This window comes from Gallus gallus, chromosome 17, assembly GCF_016699485.2.
Source record: "Gallus gallus isolate bGalGal1 chromosome 17, bGalGal1.mat.broiler.GRCg7b, whole genome shotgun sequence".
Taxonomy (NCBI): Eukaryota; Metazoa; Chordata; class Aves; order Galliformes; family Phasianidae; genus Gallus; species Gallus gallus.
In genome coordinates this window covers 10,974,072-10,991,613 of record NC_052548.1, presented here as the reverse complement: position 1 = coordinate 10,991,613, position 17,542 = coordinate 10,974,072, and the positions used below count along the sequence as shown (strand labels likewise).

Genomic DNA, 17,542 nt, shown 5'->3' with positions numbered 1-17,542 from the left:
GAAGCAGAGGGGCGCGGTGACGTTTGGAGGATGCGCCGGAAGCTGCCTGACTACGGAGCGTCGTGAGCTTTGGTGGAGTGCTTCCCCTTGGGGTGACGACCGGTTCGCTCGGTGCAGGGGCCCCGCCCCTCCTCCGGCGCCGGAGGTGACCGAGGCTCCCATCGCTGTCCGAGGGCGACAGCCTTCCGTGGGTTCCCGCAGGCTGCGGCGCGGACTGCGGAAGTAGCAGGAGACCGTCCTTCTGCTGTGGGAGCGATGGCCGTGGGGAAGCCCCAGCCCCTGCCGGGCACTGGAGGACCGTGCGAGACGCGGCGGCTGCCTGCTGAGGGACGCTGCGCGCCCGGCCGCTACCTGAGGTGAGCGCCGCGGCCCACTGGAGCCGTGTGGGCGGCGCCGACGGCTGTGCAGCGCGTGGGCGGAAGGCGCTGGAAGTCTCCGGGCTGCGCCGTGCTCTGTGCGAGCGGAGGTGGACGGGAGCGGCCGTGAGTGGAGCGGTTGCGGATAACGCGTGGAGCAGCGTGCACATGGCACTGGCTGCAGTTAGAGATTGCTTGTTCTTAGGAAAACACGTGCGTATTAGAGTGGCAAACACAGTCTGCCGAATGTGCTGAAGAAAGCCCTTAAGTTCTGTTAGTAGTAAAAGTTACTGTATGAACTTCTAACATGATAGGAGCAGCTGTTTCTGTGTATTTAATTAAGAAGGCCTTAAGATTATTTTTAAGGTATTATTCTTAAGATATTATCAAGAAGTAATACTTCTCTACATTTGTAGCCTTTCGTAGTGAAGACTACTTCTCTATAATTTTCTGTGTCATGTTCAGAGATGTACTTCAAGGTTTTACTCCATGAAGGTATAAGCATACGTATATGAGCTCCCCTTCAGATTCCCCAATTCATTTGATTTGGGAGATTCTATGAATTAAATTCAGTTAGTTATCTAATGTGTTGAATGAGATCTCCCACAGAAAATAAATCTGGCTTTTTAACTGTTTGTCCCATGCTCATCTTTATAATCATTTGCACATGCCTCTTGTAGGAACTTGAGATGCCACAGCATATAAAAATAAATACAGGTCACATAGTTTGAGAGGTAGCTTTTCAAGCTGTCAGTTTCACAGGCCTGTTCATTGGAAATATACTGAGAAAGCAAGGGGGAGAGGGGGAGTTTGTTTTATAAGGAAAAAAAAAAAGACATCAAGGAGGCACAAAAGAGGTTACATGTCCTTCAACACAATTCTCCAGACATCTCTTTGTATCTTCTTTAAGCACAAAGCAGGTAACTTTTTATGAAGTAGTTACAACAAGAGTCTGCATTCATTCAGTAATTAGCTTCTTATTGTTCTGTTTTTATGCTTTATTTTCTTCCTTTTTTCAACTAAATGATAAGTAAACTGTAAAACAGCATTTATTCACTAAAGTAGATTTAAAACTTGAATCAACTCTTACTGGATTCAGAATGTGAAAATGGTAACTCATTACATGAAAGATGTAAACATTCATAGTGAATGCTAGCATGCACTGTCTTGTACAACTCACTTCTAAGTCTTAAGTAGGACAAACGGTAGTTCAAAGTATGTGTGAATGCTTCATACTAACCTAATGAATATTTTGTGCTGTGATTGGTCACTTCAGTCTGTGCTTTAACATGCCATTTGAAATACTGATGTACCAGTAATAATGATGTGATGCTTACCTTGTTTTCTGAACAGAACTAATACAGTATTTTGATGTACCGCAGGTAAATTTTTGCATAACCTTATGGAGAAAAAGGACTTTGAAGCATGGCTTGATAACATTTCTATTACATTTCTTTCTCTGACGGACTTGCAGAAAAATGAAACTCTGGATCACCTGATTAGCTTGAGTGGAGCAGTCCAGCTCAGGCATCTCTCCAATAATCTAGAGATTCTTCTCAAGAGGGACTTCCTCAAACTTCTTCCACTGGAACTTAGTTTTTATCTGTTAAAATGGCTTGATCCTCACACCTTACTCACATGTTGCCTCGTCTCTAAGCAGTGGAATAAGGTTATAAGTGCCTGTACAGAGGTGTGGCAAACTGCATGTAAGAATTTGGGTTGGCAAATAGATGACTCTGTTCAGGATCCTCTGCATTGGAAGAAGGTTTACCTAAAGGCTATTTTAAGGATGAAGCAACTGAAGGACCATGAAGCCTTTGAGACATCCTCTTTAATTGGACACAGTGCCAGAGTATATGCACTTTACTATAGAGATGGTCTTCTGTGCACAGGTAGGAAGTTCAGAAAACCTGGAGTCTTACTATTTGTTATCTCTACCCCCCCCAGCTCCTGCACTTGATTAATGACAAATTGATTTTTCTTGACCAGACAGATTATTTTCACCATGGAAATTCAGCTTAAAGCATTTCACCTTTTTTTTTTTTTTTCCCAATTTCTGAAACATCTGGCATGCTATCAAGCTCACTAAAGATTTTAATAGGGCGGAAAAAAAAAAAAAAAACAACCACGAGACCAATTTATTTATTGGTTAAAAGAAGAGATGGTTACAGTGCTGCATATTGTTCTTCAGATTAGCAAGCTCATTTGAGAAGTACATTTATGTTAGGTATCCTCTTAGAGGATATCTGTGATCTCATTCAGGTTAAACGGAGTTTGGTCTCACCGTGTAGTCACTGTAGCCTCAAGCTGTGTCAGGAAAAGTCTGTCTTCCTGGCAGGAAGATAATTTCTCTGTTACATTCTTAAGCACTTCCAGTTCTTAACATGATCTAGTTTCTTGTATGAATACCTGTAAACTAGATTTAGCCTTGCTACTAATCTGATATGCATATTGCAATGATGGTTTCAGCTTCCTTCCTGAAGACTGCAGATTTCAAGATTTCAGTGTGAACTCAGAAATACTTATCCCTCCATATCTTCTGGTACACTAGGGTGGTTACTAGAAACCCGCAACTAGACTCTGGACAGTCTTTCCGCTTTAGTAGTAACCAGAGAAGGAAAATACAAAGGAAACGGCACTGTCAAACCTTACGGGGAAGCTGCATACTTCTGTGCTGAAACCAAAAGGGAAAAAAGGTGGAAGCATCTAGGATTTTTGTCCAGTCTCCAAAACCAGCAAACTTGAGTTACTATTATAAGTTTTGGTGGAGAAAGGAAACGCAGGTGAAAGGGCCAGGTATTCATCTGCTGTCTTTTCATCTTTCTCTACAAAGAGATTGGATGGGCTCCTTTCCTACATGAAACAAAGAAAAGCTTGCAGTACAGTCAGTAGCTCTACAAACTTGGATGTGATCTAATCGTATAAAACTTCCAGGTATTTTTCTCAGTAGACACTTCCAAATAGAGGGGATGTTGGAAACTATAGAAGGTTCTAAAAGTGTGTGGAGAAACTGGGAGACATCTAGCATCTTTAGATTGTTAATTCTTTCCTCTGAGGAAAGGCTGAGAGAACTGGGACTATTTAGCCTACAGAAGGGAAGGCTTGAAGAAATCTTATCAATATATATAAATACTTGAAGGGAGGATGCAATGAGTTCAGAGCCAGGCTCTTTTCAGAGGTGCCCTGTGATGGGGCAGGAGGCAGTGGGCACAAACTGAAACACTGGAGGTTCCATCTGAACATTGGGAAACCTTTCTTTACTGTGCAGGTGATGGAGCACTGGCACAGGCTGCTCAGAGAGGTTGTGGAGTTTCTCTCTTCAGAGATTTGGTGAAAATTCCGTAATTAATACATACATGGAGGAGTAGTAATTTTATTTAGTATTTGTTTTCAGTTATCATGTTGTTTTATATTCCAGGATCAGATGACTTGTCTGCAAAACTGTGGGATGTAAGCACAGGTCAGTGCATCTATGGTATCCAGACACACACTTGTGCTACAGTGAAGTTTGATGAACAAAAACTTGTAACGGGCTCTTTTGATAACACAGTAGCCTGTTGGGAATGGAGCTCTGGGGCAAAGACACAGCATTTCAGAGGACACACTGGTGCAGGTATGTTGTATGTCTCAGATTTTATTTTCATCAGTCAAGTAATATATGCCATCATAGAACAGATTATAATTTAAGTTAGCTTTGTCCACAGTAGTATATTTTTAAGACTCTGTCCCAGATCACACTGTGGGAGGGAAGTGGCCAGAATAGATCTAGATCTGTCTACCCTTGAATAACACCAAAGCATAGCCATATAGTGTTTTGTGGGTGTAGAAACAATACTATCATGGTGATTTAGTGCCTTAGAGTCTAGAATAAAAGATGCATACCCTGTTTATCACTTGTTAACAGGGAGCACATGACAGTGGGAGTTCTTTAAATTCCCAGCACAATTGAGCCTGGGGATCTCTGTTTGCATTTCTGTCTTAATTCTGTCCTCTACTACAGAATATCTTCAACTCAACTGTCGGTCTGTTCTCCACGAGTAATGAGATGTATCAATCGTAATAATCCTGCTGGCATTGATTTCTTAGAACTATTAGGATAGGAACTTCAACGTAATCCAGCCATAATGGAACCAATGATCTTCATCTTTTTAATTTGAACAAACAGCTGGTAATTTTGCAGTGTAAACTCACAAATAGAGAGTAATATTTTACATCTACTGTTGAAGAGCAACAGTTAAAGCTGTAATAGTCAGTGAATTTTGACCTAGTTACAGTATCACAGGAAAACAGATACACAGAGACTGTTGCTACTTTTGAGAATGCTCTTTGCTTGTAGTTTTTAGTGTGGACTACAATGATGAACTTGATGTTCTAGTCAGTGGCTCTGCAGACTTCACTGTGAAAGTGTGGGCCTTATCAACAGGAACGTGCCTGAATACCCTTACTGGACACACAGAATGGGTCACTAAGGTGGGAATATTGTTTTTTAATTAATCTTGGTAAATATTTGCATGAAGTTTGCAAGTTGTTCTAACTTTCTATTTTCTAATCCCAGTCTTGCCCCTAGGTGTAGAATCTGAAGAAGATCAGGAAATGTAGATATTGCAAAATAATGTTTAAACAGAAAGAAAAGCTGTAACTAAACCTTTCAAAGGATTGAAGAGATTTCTGTTCTGAAGTGGCTGGAATAATACTAGGAATCAGCATTTGTTTGAAAGATGAAATAAATGCAGTGGTTCAGAAAGAAAGCTACTTTTAAAACTATGTAGAAAATTAACGATCATGATAACCAAAATCTAGGCATAAAAAGTGCTGTGAAGTTTAGAAATGGTATTTCACTCATGAGCATTTCAGAAATTGCAATGTGCATTGAGGGCAGAATTCTGGAGAAGTACATGTGTTAGCTTGAAGTTCTCACTAGTAGGAACAAGCAAGTGTAAATAGTAGTTTCCCTTTAGGTGCTGAAAGCATCTGTATTACTTTTGACCATTTGTGTTGTGTATTCTTGTGTAACAAAATGGACAATGCAAATGAATGCTTGGTTAGTTAACAGCATCAAAATAAGTCATTACATCCTTCAATTACAGGTAGTTTTGCAGAAGTGCAAAGTCAAATCTCTTATGCATAGTCCTGGGGATTATATTCTTTTAAGTGCAGATAAGTATGAAATCAAGGTATGTACCATATATCGTACATGTATCATTGCAATACCCAAGGGAGCAGAATACTTGAGTGCTTCTCTGATTCAGAAATAATACAGGATTTTTTCTCTCATAGTCCTTGCTTTTAAAGATATGTACAAGACAAGAAACTCTTTGGAAGCTAACTATTCACTGGTTTCCTTCATGTTTAGAATCAAATGGTAGATCAATATATATAATAAAATTCAAAATATAAGTGTTTTTTATTGTATGCCTAATATGCTTACGTGTCAGTGAGACACTTACTGCAAATACTGCTATTCTTGCGAACTGTTGGGTTGGAGGATGCTGGATGTAAATAGTTCATGGCTATGTGTTACAAGTCAGTTATAGAACTGATGTTCATATTAAAGAAGATAAATGTTTTTGAAAAACAGGCACACATTTACCTGCTGCTTTACAAGAGACTGTAAGTCTTGTTTAATTTGTGTAATAGTTTATAATTTGAGTGTTTTATGGTCTTAAACTGTTTTCTAATTCTAGATTTGGCCTATTGGAAGGGAAATAAACTGCAAGTGTTTAAAAACACTGTCTGTTTCTGAAGATCGCAGCATCTCTCTACAGCCCAGATTGCACTTTGATGGTAAATACATAGTGTGCAGTTCAGCACTAGGATTATACCAGTGGGATTTTGCCAGCTATGATATTGTCAGGTAAATCTTTCAGCTTAAGATGTGCAGAATTTATTCTCAAGGCGTACTTTTAAAAAAATAAGAAGTGTAGTATGTTAGTTTTAATGCTTTAGATGTCATTCAAAAGGATCTTGATGAAAAAATCTTTACACATCATTCTTCACAAATATTGCCAGGTTTCATTCTAATTTAGCTCTTATTATACCAGCCATTTCATTGCTGTTTTGATTTCTGGCCACAAGCCAGCCCTCTTTCATATTTTCAATACATGAACTTTAGAGTTTTTAAATAGACTTAAATCAGGCTGCGTTGCTGTAGTTTTGAACACAAAACTGCAGTGACAAGAAGCTAATGTTGCTATGGGAATTGGGAATTGCTCTGTAGTGAAGCAGAAGGCCTTTTCTGGGAATCATTCAGTGGGACAAGATATTAGAAAGACCTTTTCCTTACAGCACTACTGAACTGAGATCTGTCATTCTGAATAACGGGGTGGAATGTTAGTGAAATCTATGATTGCAAAAAAGGATAAAATATTCTGTTTTAGAAAAAAAGTGTGACATATCTATTGGAAATGGTGTAACAATCTTTGTGGTGACATCAAAGATTCTAACTTATTAAAGAAAAAAAAAGTATTCTAGAACTCTTAGCAGACACTTAATTGAAGTGGCTGGAATTTTTTGAAGAGTGCCTGCTACAGGAAGATCAACTCCAAAAGAAGTGCTTTTTCTAAGATGGAATTCTTCAGTTATTCTTACTATTAGCTTACCTTCCCGTGTTTCAAAAGAGAAAGGTAGTCACTCACTGCTAAAAACAGATTTTCATATTGATATGTTTTTGTGCCTCAGTTCTGTGCATTATGTAACTGTACAGTCAAATGCTCAGTCAGCTGTGGAAAACTTATTCTTTTCAATTTCTGTTCAAGTTTCATTTATGAAGCAAAAACTCCCAAATGTATAGTAGATTTAATATGCATGGTTTTTTCTCCCTGAGATGGATATGTTTAATTTACACTAAGGGTCAGTAAAGCAGCATTCTGTTAAGTACCAATCTTGAATGATTTATTATAGTGTCACAAGATGGCATTTTTACACTTTATTCCCCAGCTTTAAAAAAAGTGGTCCAGTAAGAGGCTACACCTTTTAAAGGCACTTAGACATTAAATCTGTGTGAAAATTTACAGTAAACATAAGTACATCTATTCTTTTGTGTATATCTGGGAGCAGACTTTTTTTTCTGTTGTGCTTTGCAGAATCCATTTCAAACTTTACCCTTTACTTACATTTAGAATGGTCTGTCGTGAATGCAGAAAGCCAGTACTGGAAGCACAGGCCTGATATAAAAGTTCAGTTGTTTAATATGAAAAATTTGCATATAGTTCTTCTTGAATAATTTAGAAATGATGAGTTTAGATGCTTATTCTCTATAGACACATAAGGGTTTGTTTTAGTAATGCAACTTCATGACTATGTAGCGATGGAGTTTCTAACAGTACTGTCTTATCTTCTAGGGTTATCAAGACTTCTGACTTCTCAAATGTGTCCTTGCTAGGCTTTGGAGAGATATTTGCTCTACTGTTTGATAATAGATACCTGTATATAATGGACGTGAGGACAGAAGAACTGATAAGCCGCTGGCCTCTACCAGAGTATAGAAAATCAAAGAGAGGGTCAAGTTTTTTGGCTGGTGAAATGTCTTGGTTAAATGGACTAAATGGTCAAAACGATACAGGCTTGGTTTTTGCCACCAGTATGCCAGACCACAGTATCCATTTGGTGTTATGGAAAGAACATGGCTGAAAAGATTACATATGCAGAATCTTCAGGATTATATGGACTATCAGCAATGTGTCCATCAAATGAAACTTTGCATGAACCAAAGTTGCACATCTAATGGTATCATCATGCAATGCACAATCACTTGATTTTATTTCGGCATTTGGGAACGGATTGGTTTTGACATAATACAACAGAGCATGCTAATAGTATTCACCATTAAATTTCTCTTTACTCATATTTAAGCGTACCTGTTTGGGCTCTGATGCATAGCTTGTGAAGTTAAAACTATTCAGATCCACCATTAAGTCTAAAATGAAATAGTGCTTGACCTCATTTCTGCCCTTTTTTTTTTTTGTTGTTGTTGTTGCTGAAACAGAAGGTGGAGCTACTGTTTTAGAATAGGCTTTTGTGCTTTTGTGCGTGTAACACCAAGTACTGGTTACAGTGCATGGCTCCTTGTTCAACTTGAATGAGAACATAGTAGATCTTTTCTCTCCCCAGTAATGACTTTCTAAAAAGTTCTTTTCTTTATGAAAGCTTTAAATACTTAACCTTTGAAACTGAGTAATCAACAGAGTTATTTAAATAGAATCGGATGCTAACAATAATAATTTGTTTAAACTCAGGAATGTGCCAATATAGGCTCTCCTCAGTCAGAGTGAACCTACTTTTCATCTATCTGATAGAGCTTGCCAAAGCAATTAATCTTAGAGGTCCTCTGACAGTATTTTGTCATATTTGCTGATGGTTATCTCACTCAGAATGGTTTGATCAGTATTTTTATAGTCCACATTTCTGATTATGTGGGAATGCAAATTAGTTCTCAGGTAGATAGAAATGAAATGAATTGGGTGATGTTCAACCCCTACAGCAAGAATAATTACATTAAATGATGCCTACCAGCCATACACTTTTTCCAAAAAGTTAAAGTTATTTTAAGTGCATTATTATATTAATTGCTACGTCTACATTTGAAAAACAGGCAAATGTGAATGGCACATCATTAGAATAAAGAATAAAAAATAAAATCAAAAATTTGAAAAAAAGATGAGTAGGAAAACATCTTTTATTTTCATCAGCTGTATGAGACCTGAGGTATAGATGAATTAACTATTGAGTAGCAATACTCCACATACTTTTGTGGTGTTCAACATGTACTTAAAAGATGTATCTATGAAATCTCAACTCCTATACTTCAGAAATACTGAGGGATTTTGTTTTGCTTTTTCTTTACAATAAAATCTCCCCTTCGTCTCTGTTTTTACACAACTTGAAAATTAGATTTTTCAGAAAGATTGGCTCTGGTCCTTGAAAAGATAAAATTCCCTAGCATTAGCATTTATTTGTGGTTCTTGTTGTTGTTTTTGTGGCTCCCAGCACTTGTGGAAACTTAGTTTCTTATGTAGTAATGAACAGAGGCCATGTTTCCCAAAGGTAGTTAGTATGAATCACACCAGTGTAAGAAGTTTTGGTATGCAAGAATCGATACTGGAGTGGTGTGGTAGGAATTACATGAAGTCACAGTGGAGCAGTGTCTCTTGAAAACAAGGCCGAAGTCTTAAGTACCCAGTTTTCCACCTTTATTCACACCAGCCTACTTTGAAAATGTTTGTAGTAAAGGAATTTTATCAAGTAGAAGCCACATTCACAGCTCTTTATTTAAAGTAGGCCAGTTGGGGCATGCATAACAATCTCTTACAGCTTTTGCTATCTGACTCAGAAATGAAGAAAAGCTATATGAAACAGAAAACTTGAAGTTGTTAAGGTAAATGTAATTACACTCTGTGTGATTGGTGCAGTAATTCATCTTAAAGGAGGCACATGAAGACAGACCACCTATAGAACATGGCATTACTCTCCTTCTCAGGAGCAGTTTAGACAGGAACATGCAAAAAAAAAAGTTATATTCAAATTGATGAAATTAGGATTGAATATCTGGACTGCAAGATCAATGAAAATTGGGCTGGACTTCCAGTAGTGATCATTATCGATAAGAAATCTATCTGGCAACAAGTAGTGTTTTTTAGGGACCAGGACTGGTTAACCATTTTATTTGTAACCTTGATGATGCAAAGTGCACTCTCAGCTTGTTTCCAATAATACTAAATTGGAGGTGCGGGAAGAATCTATGGGAAGGGAAACAGTCATTATGCAAAGGAAGAGAGGATGCTGTTCTGAGGGACTTCAGCATACTGGATAAATGGGCTGGCAGTCCTCTTACAAGTTCAATCTGGAGCAAATGCACCATCCAGCACCTGAGATAGTTGTCCCACACAAAGGACCGGTTAGAACCACCTAGATGGTTTGAACAAACAAGATGGAATACTATTGCACAGCAAATTGAATAGGACTCAGTACTATTCTCTTGTGACAAAGGCAGCCAACTGTGTACTGAGCTGTTCTAACTAATACATAGCTAGCGGTTCAAGGGAAGGATCCTCAAACTTTGTTCAGCACTCAAGGCCACACCTGCAACCACATCCAGTGTTGAGTTCCCCAGCACAAAGCAGTGACAGACTGAAACAAGTCTAATGAGAGGCTGCAGATGTGAACAGGCAGCTGAAACAAAGGATGTCTCAAAAGCCAGGAAAGTTTAATTCAGTCTTCCACAGAGAATAACAGGAAGAGTGGGAAAGGTGATACACAGTACTGCAGTCACCAGCTACGTATTAAGAATGTAAAGGGAAGACAAAAATCACTCGACCCAGCATATTGCAGTAAAGGCTAGCTCTAATGAAAGCGAGCTGTCCAGTTTAAGGGCAATACAACACTGCAGCAGGTTGCCCAAAGAGGTTGTGTGTTCAGTCAAGCTAGACATAGACCTGATCAAGCCATGCTACTTTACCCTGCTTTGAGCAGAAAGTTAGACTGGGGACTTCTAGCTATTTCTTCAAAATTACATGAGCCTGTAATTTTAAATGGACCTATGGCCAAACTCTAAATTCTCTTCTTTTGGCATTATGCCAGAGTATACAATCAGAAAAGCATGTGAATTATCCAATACATGCTGTACTGCTCTTCTACACTTTCATAAAAAACAAAGCTTAAGACTTTCCATAACAGCTAATTATTATTTTAAAGGCCAACAACAGTTACAAACTGCATTTGCTAACTAATTCTAAGCTACTCATGATAGAGTTGGAACATACCAATGCCTATCCAATACGAAATGGATGAAAAAATTAAAACATTACATTGACATAGAAGTTAAATGAAAGTCTACTCCCACAAGCATCTCCATCTGACCCGTGTCAGCCTACTAGTACTGCTCCAGCAATCACTTCATAGGAAGGTTCCAGTACATTGCTACATCAGCCCTGTCCCTCCCCACTGTGGGAGTGTAAGAGACATTAAAAATGACTGTAACTGTAGAACTACAGTTTTGGGTTTTGTTTTATTTTATTCCCATATAACCCTTCAAAAGAAAAAAAAAAATCAATGAATACATTGCAGGAGGGTTATTTGTTTTTCTTACTATTTTTTCTTCTGTACTTTTACACCTACCTAAGAAAAGGAATGCAATATAACTTACCTACCATACAAAATAGTAAAAATGGCTTATTTTGATGAACAAGGAAACATTATTATGAGGCCTTATGTTTCTAGGAAAACAAACAAAAATTTATTGTGCTTAAGTATCATACAGTCATTCTTCTGTTTTTCCATCTCAAAATAGTCTTCAGTTGACAGTAACCTATATACTTCAATATCAGTCCATAACCCTTCCCTCTGTTTTAACACTTCCCAACAAAAGGCAGCATTTTTTATTAACTAATTCACAGCTGTGGGTAGCAAAAATGCAACACACTGCTTAAACCATTATGCAGATGGAAGGCAAACTGAAAGAAAACAACACCTTGACTTATTCTGTGAGTGGCTGTGAGAGAGCGATAACGTGACACATCACAACCACACATCAGTACAGTTAACTTCAGAGACCTCTAATTTGTATGTATTCTGTCCTATTGTATACATTCCATTTCAACTCAATATATTAATGACTGCTTTCCATTCACTCACAGTATTGCCACTTTACTTGCAGCTCTATTCTAACTTCAGAGTTCTTTGAAGAGCATGATGAAAGCACTGCTCTCTGGTGCAATTTGCAAATCCAAGATGTTGTTCACCTGTTATTTTTTGTTTTAAATTTTCCTCCCCCAAGTAAGCATTATTTTAAAACGCATACAATGACCTATTCTCTAAAGTTAAAATTAAAAGTAATCTGTTTCTCCTTTCATGCAAGGGTATCATCAATTTTAAGATTACACTACAAACACAGAATAGATTTTTTTAAATTTACTAAGTTACAGTTACTTGGTTATGCATATTTTTTTTCTTAGTTTGCTGTAAATACTCCAAAGATTGCCTCCTCAATTAAGCTCCAAAATTCAATACAATCCAAAATACACATTTTGCTTCACTAGTAGCTATACAGGACCTTAAAAGTAGTATTTGCATTAAGAAGATGACAACATATAGGAAAGTAGGGCTGCATCATCAATTACTAATTAATTTGTGTCAAAGTCCTTCAAATACTTACTACTACTGTTCTACTGTAAACCATATACAATTACTAACATGCTATTAAAAAAACAAGAGAATATTTCAGATTGAAGCTTTTTTCATGATTGTGAAGTGAGATTGAAAAAAATGTTCACAGAAAACTTCAGAAAAATAAGAAAACACTGAAGAAAAATAAGCAAACAGTGACATGGAAAAAGAGTCTGTTCAAGTTCTAGTCCTTGGAGCATATTTTGGTTTTTACACTTTGAAGGTGGGATTTAGGTGTCAGTGTTCTCTTCAAAACAATCAACAAAGCTTTTTGCAGAGAATGGAGTTGGTCTGAAGGCTGAGACACATGTAACAACGATAAAGGACAGGAACTTCAATCAGGCTCTAATAGTAGAGCAGGTTATGATTCCAAACTTTCCTTTCCATCCAAGAGAATGATCAAGTGATTCAGGAAAGGTGATCAGAGAACACTGATCTGAGTTTCATTACTCTTCTGGGAAGACAGTTTACTTACTTACTAGGAGGCAAGATGAAACAGAACCCTGATAACATTCCTCACCCTTAATGTCTGTCATGTTTATTTATAGAAATAATGTCAATTTTTTTTTTTTGCTACACATGGTCAGTGCAAAAATCATACTCTGTTCTGGTGACAGGTTTTCAACTGTCATTCTCATATCAGGCAGCTCCATGCCTTAAAAATTTCCTGTTAAATAAGTCTCGGGAAATTTACATGGAAATTTCATTAAAAAATAAAAATAATTACTAGTCTCTTCCTGCAATACCCAAATGTTAAAATCTACCACAGGCAAGCACTCTCATCTATTCTCTTACTTTTGGAATGATAACTACTTTCTAGTGACTAGTAGTCTAATCATTTTATTAAAAATACATAATTCTAGTAAAAAATAGAATAATTCCTGTACATCTCACTGCACAAAAGTTGCCATTTCAGTTTTCACGAAAATTACACAAAGCAGGAATTTACAGAAAACATACATTCCCTTGCACCTCATGTCTTCTTGGCAAGGTGGTCTTTTGTCTGTTTTCAACTCTATGCAATCAAACTTTTGATATGCTTTCTCTTCACATAATTTGTAAGCATAGAACACTAATTTGAGCAAGTCAAAATTCATCCCAACAGCCTATTTTTAGAAGAAGCAGCCTACAAGAAACAGCAGTAGTCAGCCTGTACTTCAAATTAGTAGTTCTAGCACATCAAGAGTATTACCATTCACTTATTTCAAGAAACAAAACTAAACAAAACTAGTCCTCCTATTAGAAACCAAAGGACTTCTAAGGCATGAATAGTGACTGTGAATAACATGTTACATATAGGGAACATAAAGAAACAAACAAGCCCCTTCTCTAACATGAAGGAATCAGATATATTAAAGAACTGCATAAATAACCTATTGCAACCTCCTCAAACAATTGTCCTGCACTTGGAAACTGCCAGTGATTGCCAATACTGTTTATATTTGTCTTTAATTTTGTTCTGTTCTCAGGAAGATTAAGTGATACACATATTCTCCAAGAAGGAGAAAGCATCAATTCCTTGAGTATGAAATATGATTTGGGGTTCAAACGTGTGCCAGCTCTTTTGGAATCTACAGGCTACAATTGTTAGTCATAGTCTACTGAATTAGGTGACTAAAAATGAAAAAAGTTTGTTTTTCTAACTAATGATAGTTTTAAAATATATTTTTCTCAGCTGTTGCCAGAGCAATCATTTCTCTGACATTCTAAAAAAAAAAAGACTGCACACAGAGCTTTTAAGATATACTCGCTGTTGCGCTTCGTACTATCTTTTCTTTCAAATGAGTATGTGTTGCTAAAGTCTCAGTTCATATAAGATTACATTCCAATGCTGAGAAAATGGTCACTATTTCTTTGCATCTGATTTCACTATAGTCTCTTTTAGTTACTGAAAAAAATATTCTGTTCGTTCAGAAGCTTACAAATATTCCATCTGATAACAAGATGAGTTTTAAAATACATTATCAACTCTGAATCCTCTCTGCCTGTTTCAACTAATATCAGCTATGGTGCTAAAAAGAAACTGAAAGGCAACGTTTAACTACAACATTTCACAGAATCGCAGGGTTTGGAAAGGACCTCAAGAGATCATTGAGTAATAAACTTCAAACAAAACAGTAAGGGGGCCTTGATTTTATAGCTGTCTTACTGAAGCTTCCCAAAATACAAACACTTATTTTTCTTGAAATAATTAGAGTAAGCCTCAGCATTTTTTAGTTGTTATGTAAGGAGAAGAATTGTTAATACAATCTATGGTTGCTAGGTGCAGTCTTAGTGGTACTTCACCAGAATGCACAAAATTGTGCCCTCCTGAACATATGAGAAATCAAATAATAGGGTACTTACAGTTTCATACCTCTTTGTCTGGTATCTCACATATATGGTTAATAGGCATACACATGTTATACAGTATACAGAGAACTTAGGCTAGTAATATTACTGCATTAGGAAAGATAACCAGAAAGGTACTCACCAGTATTGTAGGCCCACAAAAACTCCACGAGGAGCCATCTCCAGGAAGAGATCCTTCCTCAGTGGCAGTCAGCCCTTAAATGGGGTCTAGGAGAGGTGCAGCCAAGCTCCACCCCTTCCGGTCACACAGGTGAATTGCCTTCACCTATGCTCCCGTGGCTGACTCAGTGCTTGCCTCAGGTGGTCAATCAGAGGTTCAGGCTGTGATCCAACAGTTCCCATACATCACACTTTCCAGAGCTCCAGCCTGATTTCTGCCTTATGATTCCTTTGAAATGAGAGACCTTGCAACATCTCTCATCACCTAACACCTGCTTCCTCTGCAATTATGCTTCTGATAGTTTGTGGGAAGCCCTGTGACTTGGTAACTTCCTGTACTGCAAAATAGTTTGCTTTCTGCTCTGTTATTTTCTCAATTTAACAGCTTTGACTTTGACATGTTCTTTAGCTGATGCTTATAGCTCTTAGCCTCTCAAACAGTCACATTAACAGGAAAAATAAAAGATGATCATTTCCTTTGATTTATAATATTTGTATATATATTCTTATAGATTTATCTAGATTAGGATTTAAATGGTTTATATGACATCTGTATGGCAACAAGGTATACAGGCATTGGACCAGAGAGATTATCGCATTACAAAGGAGAAATGAAATAAAGATCTTACCTGTGTCCTGGGCTTGCAGAAGGGCTCCAAGAGGAGGGATCTCCAGATAGAGATCCTTCCTTCTTGGGAGTCAGCACTTAAATGGGGTCTAGGAGGGATGGAGCCAGGCTCCACCCCTTCCGGTCACTCAGGTGAAATTGCGTTCACCTGTGCCCCTGCAGCTGACTCAGCATTTGCCTCAGGTGGTCAATCAGAGGTTCAGGCCGTGATTCAACAGTTCCCATACAACATCAAACATAATCTAGTGCATTTCAGCAGTCAATCTTAAATAACCTGTTGTGCTTTACAGAGAACTTTCAGGTAAACTTAGTTCTCTGTTAAGAATGATCTCTGACAGTAATGACTTAAAATCAAGCACAGCAATGGTGTGCATAGTTGTCAGACCAGGAAATAAAACTTAGTATTTAATCATACCATACTTCAATCTATGATAGGTGTCTGAAAGAGAGGGTGGGTATAACTTTAAATGAACATTTGACTGCCTAGTGGTGCTACATTAGCAGCTAACATAAATACTTAATTTAGTGGGAGGAGTAGTCTGGCTGGGAAAACATGAGAAAAAAACTCATTTGGAGCAAAATGAATTAGCCTACTTTACTAACTATTGTGAGATAAAATATCTTATTTTCTCTTATTAGTGATGTATTGCTTGCAATTTTTATTTTAAATACATTTATTTGTATGAAAATACAAGTCTTCTCACATTATTAGGAAAACCTGAAGCTGCAGGAGTGGTTTGACTGCATTTGAAATATTTTTACCATTATTTTACCATATTTACCCTCACATGCCTGCACAAAATAAAATCAACAGAAGACCTACACAGCTGTCATCTACCTGATAATTTCTTCAGCACTGTCCAGAAGCAGAACAACCAGAAGCACCCCCCTGCTGCTTGTTTTAAGCAAAAAAGAAAATGAAAAGTGACTGCCAGCTGACTCTTCTCAGAAAGCAATTTTAAAACTCTATCCTGGATCAGACCCTTTAGGTTTAGAGTGACTCATACTACAGCTATCTGTAATATTCAGTAGATTAATTCAAGAGGGACTTCACCCTAGAAGTGCTATAGCCTTATTTTTTTTCCCTTTTGGAGCAGATTCGGTTTCTGAAGCAGCTGGCCAAGGGTGTATTCACCCACTTCTGGAGAACATTTAGGCAAACATTGTAGCCACTTCACTGGAAGTGTTAAAATCTTAACAGTTCCCCCTGTTTTAGTGTGGGAACTGGAAAAATTTGCACTAAGCAAATTTTAACTAGATGTCTGCAGGTTTCCCATGGACAAGACTCGTATTTAAAAGAACTACCAGTTAAATTTAGCTGCAAATTTTGTTGTCCTGATAATTAAGTTTTAGTAATTTTCCCTTCTCCAACTTGCATTTCTATAATTCAAAGGGAAACAGAACACTTTGTGCTATCTTATCCATTCTGTTGTTTTGAATCATCCTACATGTCTTGTGTATTTTATTTAACTGTACTAAAAGTTCTTTAAGTAAGAAGGACTTATGTCAATGAAACATCTTTCAGTAATGATATTAGAATGTATAACAATAGCAACACATTCTTCTTTAGTGACCACAACCAGTGCACATGAACTAGAGAGAAAGCAGAGCAAATACATACTACAGCAGAGCTCTGGCAGAGACTAAAGGTGCAGAACTGTACTTAAATGTGCTCTGGTCCCCTGTTTAGGAGTGTCCTAAGGTGGGACTGATCAAGGCCATGAAGGCCTATTAGAGCTTCCAGGGCCTGTTCCACATTCCACAGAATGCTTTAAATAATTATTTCCTTTTTAATTGAGCTGCAAGATCTCATCATGTAGGACAGGTACTTAAAAATCAGCAACAATGTCAAACAAACAAAAGCAAAACAAAACAGAACCCACATCAA

General features: G+C 37.6%; 1 protein-coding gene across 11 annotated transcripts; it reads left to right on the top strand.

The window, feature by feature from the left end:
* Window positions 1–48: 48 nt before the first annotated feature.
* On the top strand, window positions 49–9,229 carry FBXW2 (F-box and WD repeat domain containing 2). 11 transcript variants are annotated; one of them, XM_046901694.1, is made up of 8 exons: window positions 49–569; window positions 1,037–1,276; window positions 1,739–2,248; window positions 3,775–3,969; window positions 4,693–4,826; window positions 5,444–5,530; window positions 6,041–6,210; window positions 7,697–9,228. In XM_046901694.1, exons 2-8 carry the CDS (start codon window positions 1,219–1,221, stop codon window positions 7,983–7,985), a joined length of 1,443 nt encoding a protein of 480 aa, XP_046757650.1. In that variant the 5' UTR covers window positions 49–569; window positions 1,037–1,218; the 3' UTR covers window positions 7,986–9,228. The 11 variants fall into 11 exon arrangements, with proteins under 11 accessions (XP_046757650.1, NP_001007843.1, XP_015134869.1 ...); NM_001007842.2 differs by lacking the exon at window positions 1,037–1,276 and having other exon boundaries at window positions 49–356; window positions 7,697–9,229; XM_015279383.4 differs by lacking the exon at window positions 1,037–1,276 and having other exon boundaries at window positions 49–482.
* The last annotated feature ends 8,313 nt before the right edge of the window (window positions 9,230–17,542 follow it).

Excerpts from the sequence above, each read along its gene's own strand:
- FBXW2 (XM_046901694.1), top strand. The coding sequence starts at position 1,219 with ATGTCCTTCAACACAATTCTCCAGACATCTCTTTGTATCTTCTTTAAG. Across the intron at positions 1,277-1,738 it reads CTTCTTTAAGCACAAAGCAG|GTAAATTTTTGCATAACCTT; the intron begins GTAACTTTTTAT and ends GATGTACCGCAG. Across the intron at positions 3,970-4,692 it reads CAGAGGACACACTGGTGCAG|TTTTTAGTGTGGACTACAAT; the intron begins GTATGTTGTATG and ends CTTTGCTTGTAG.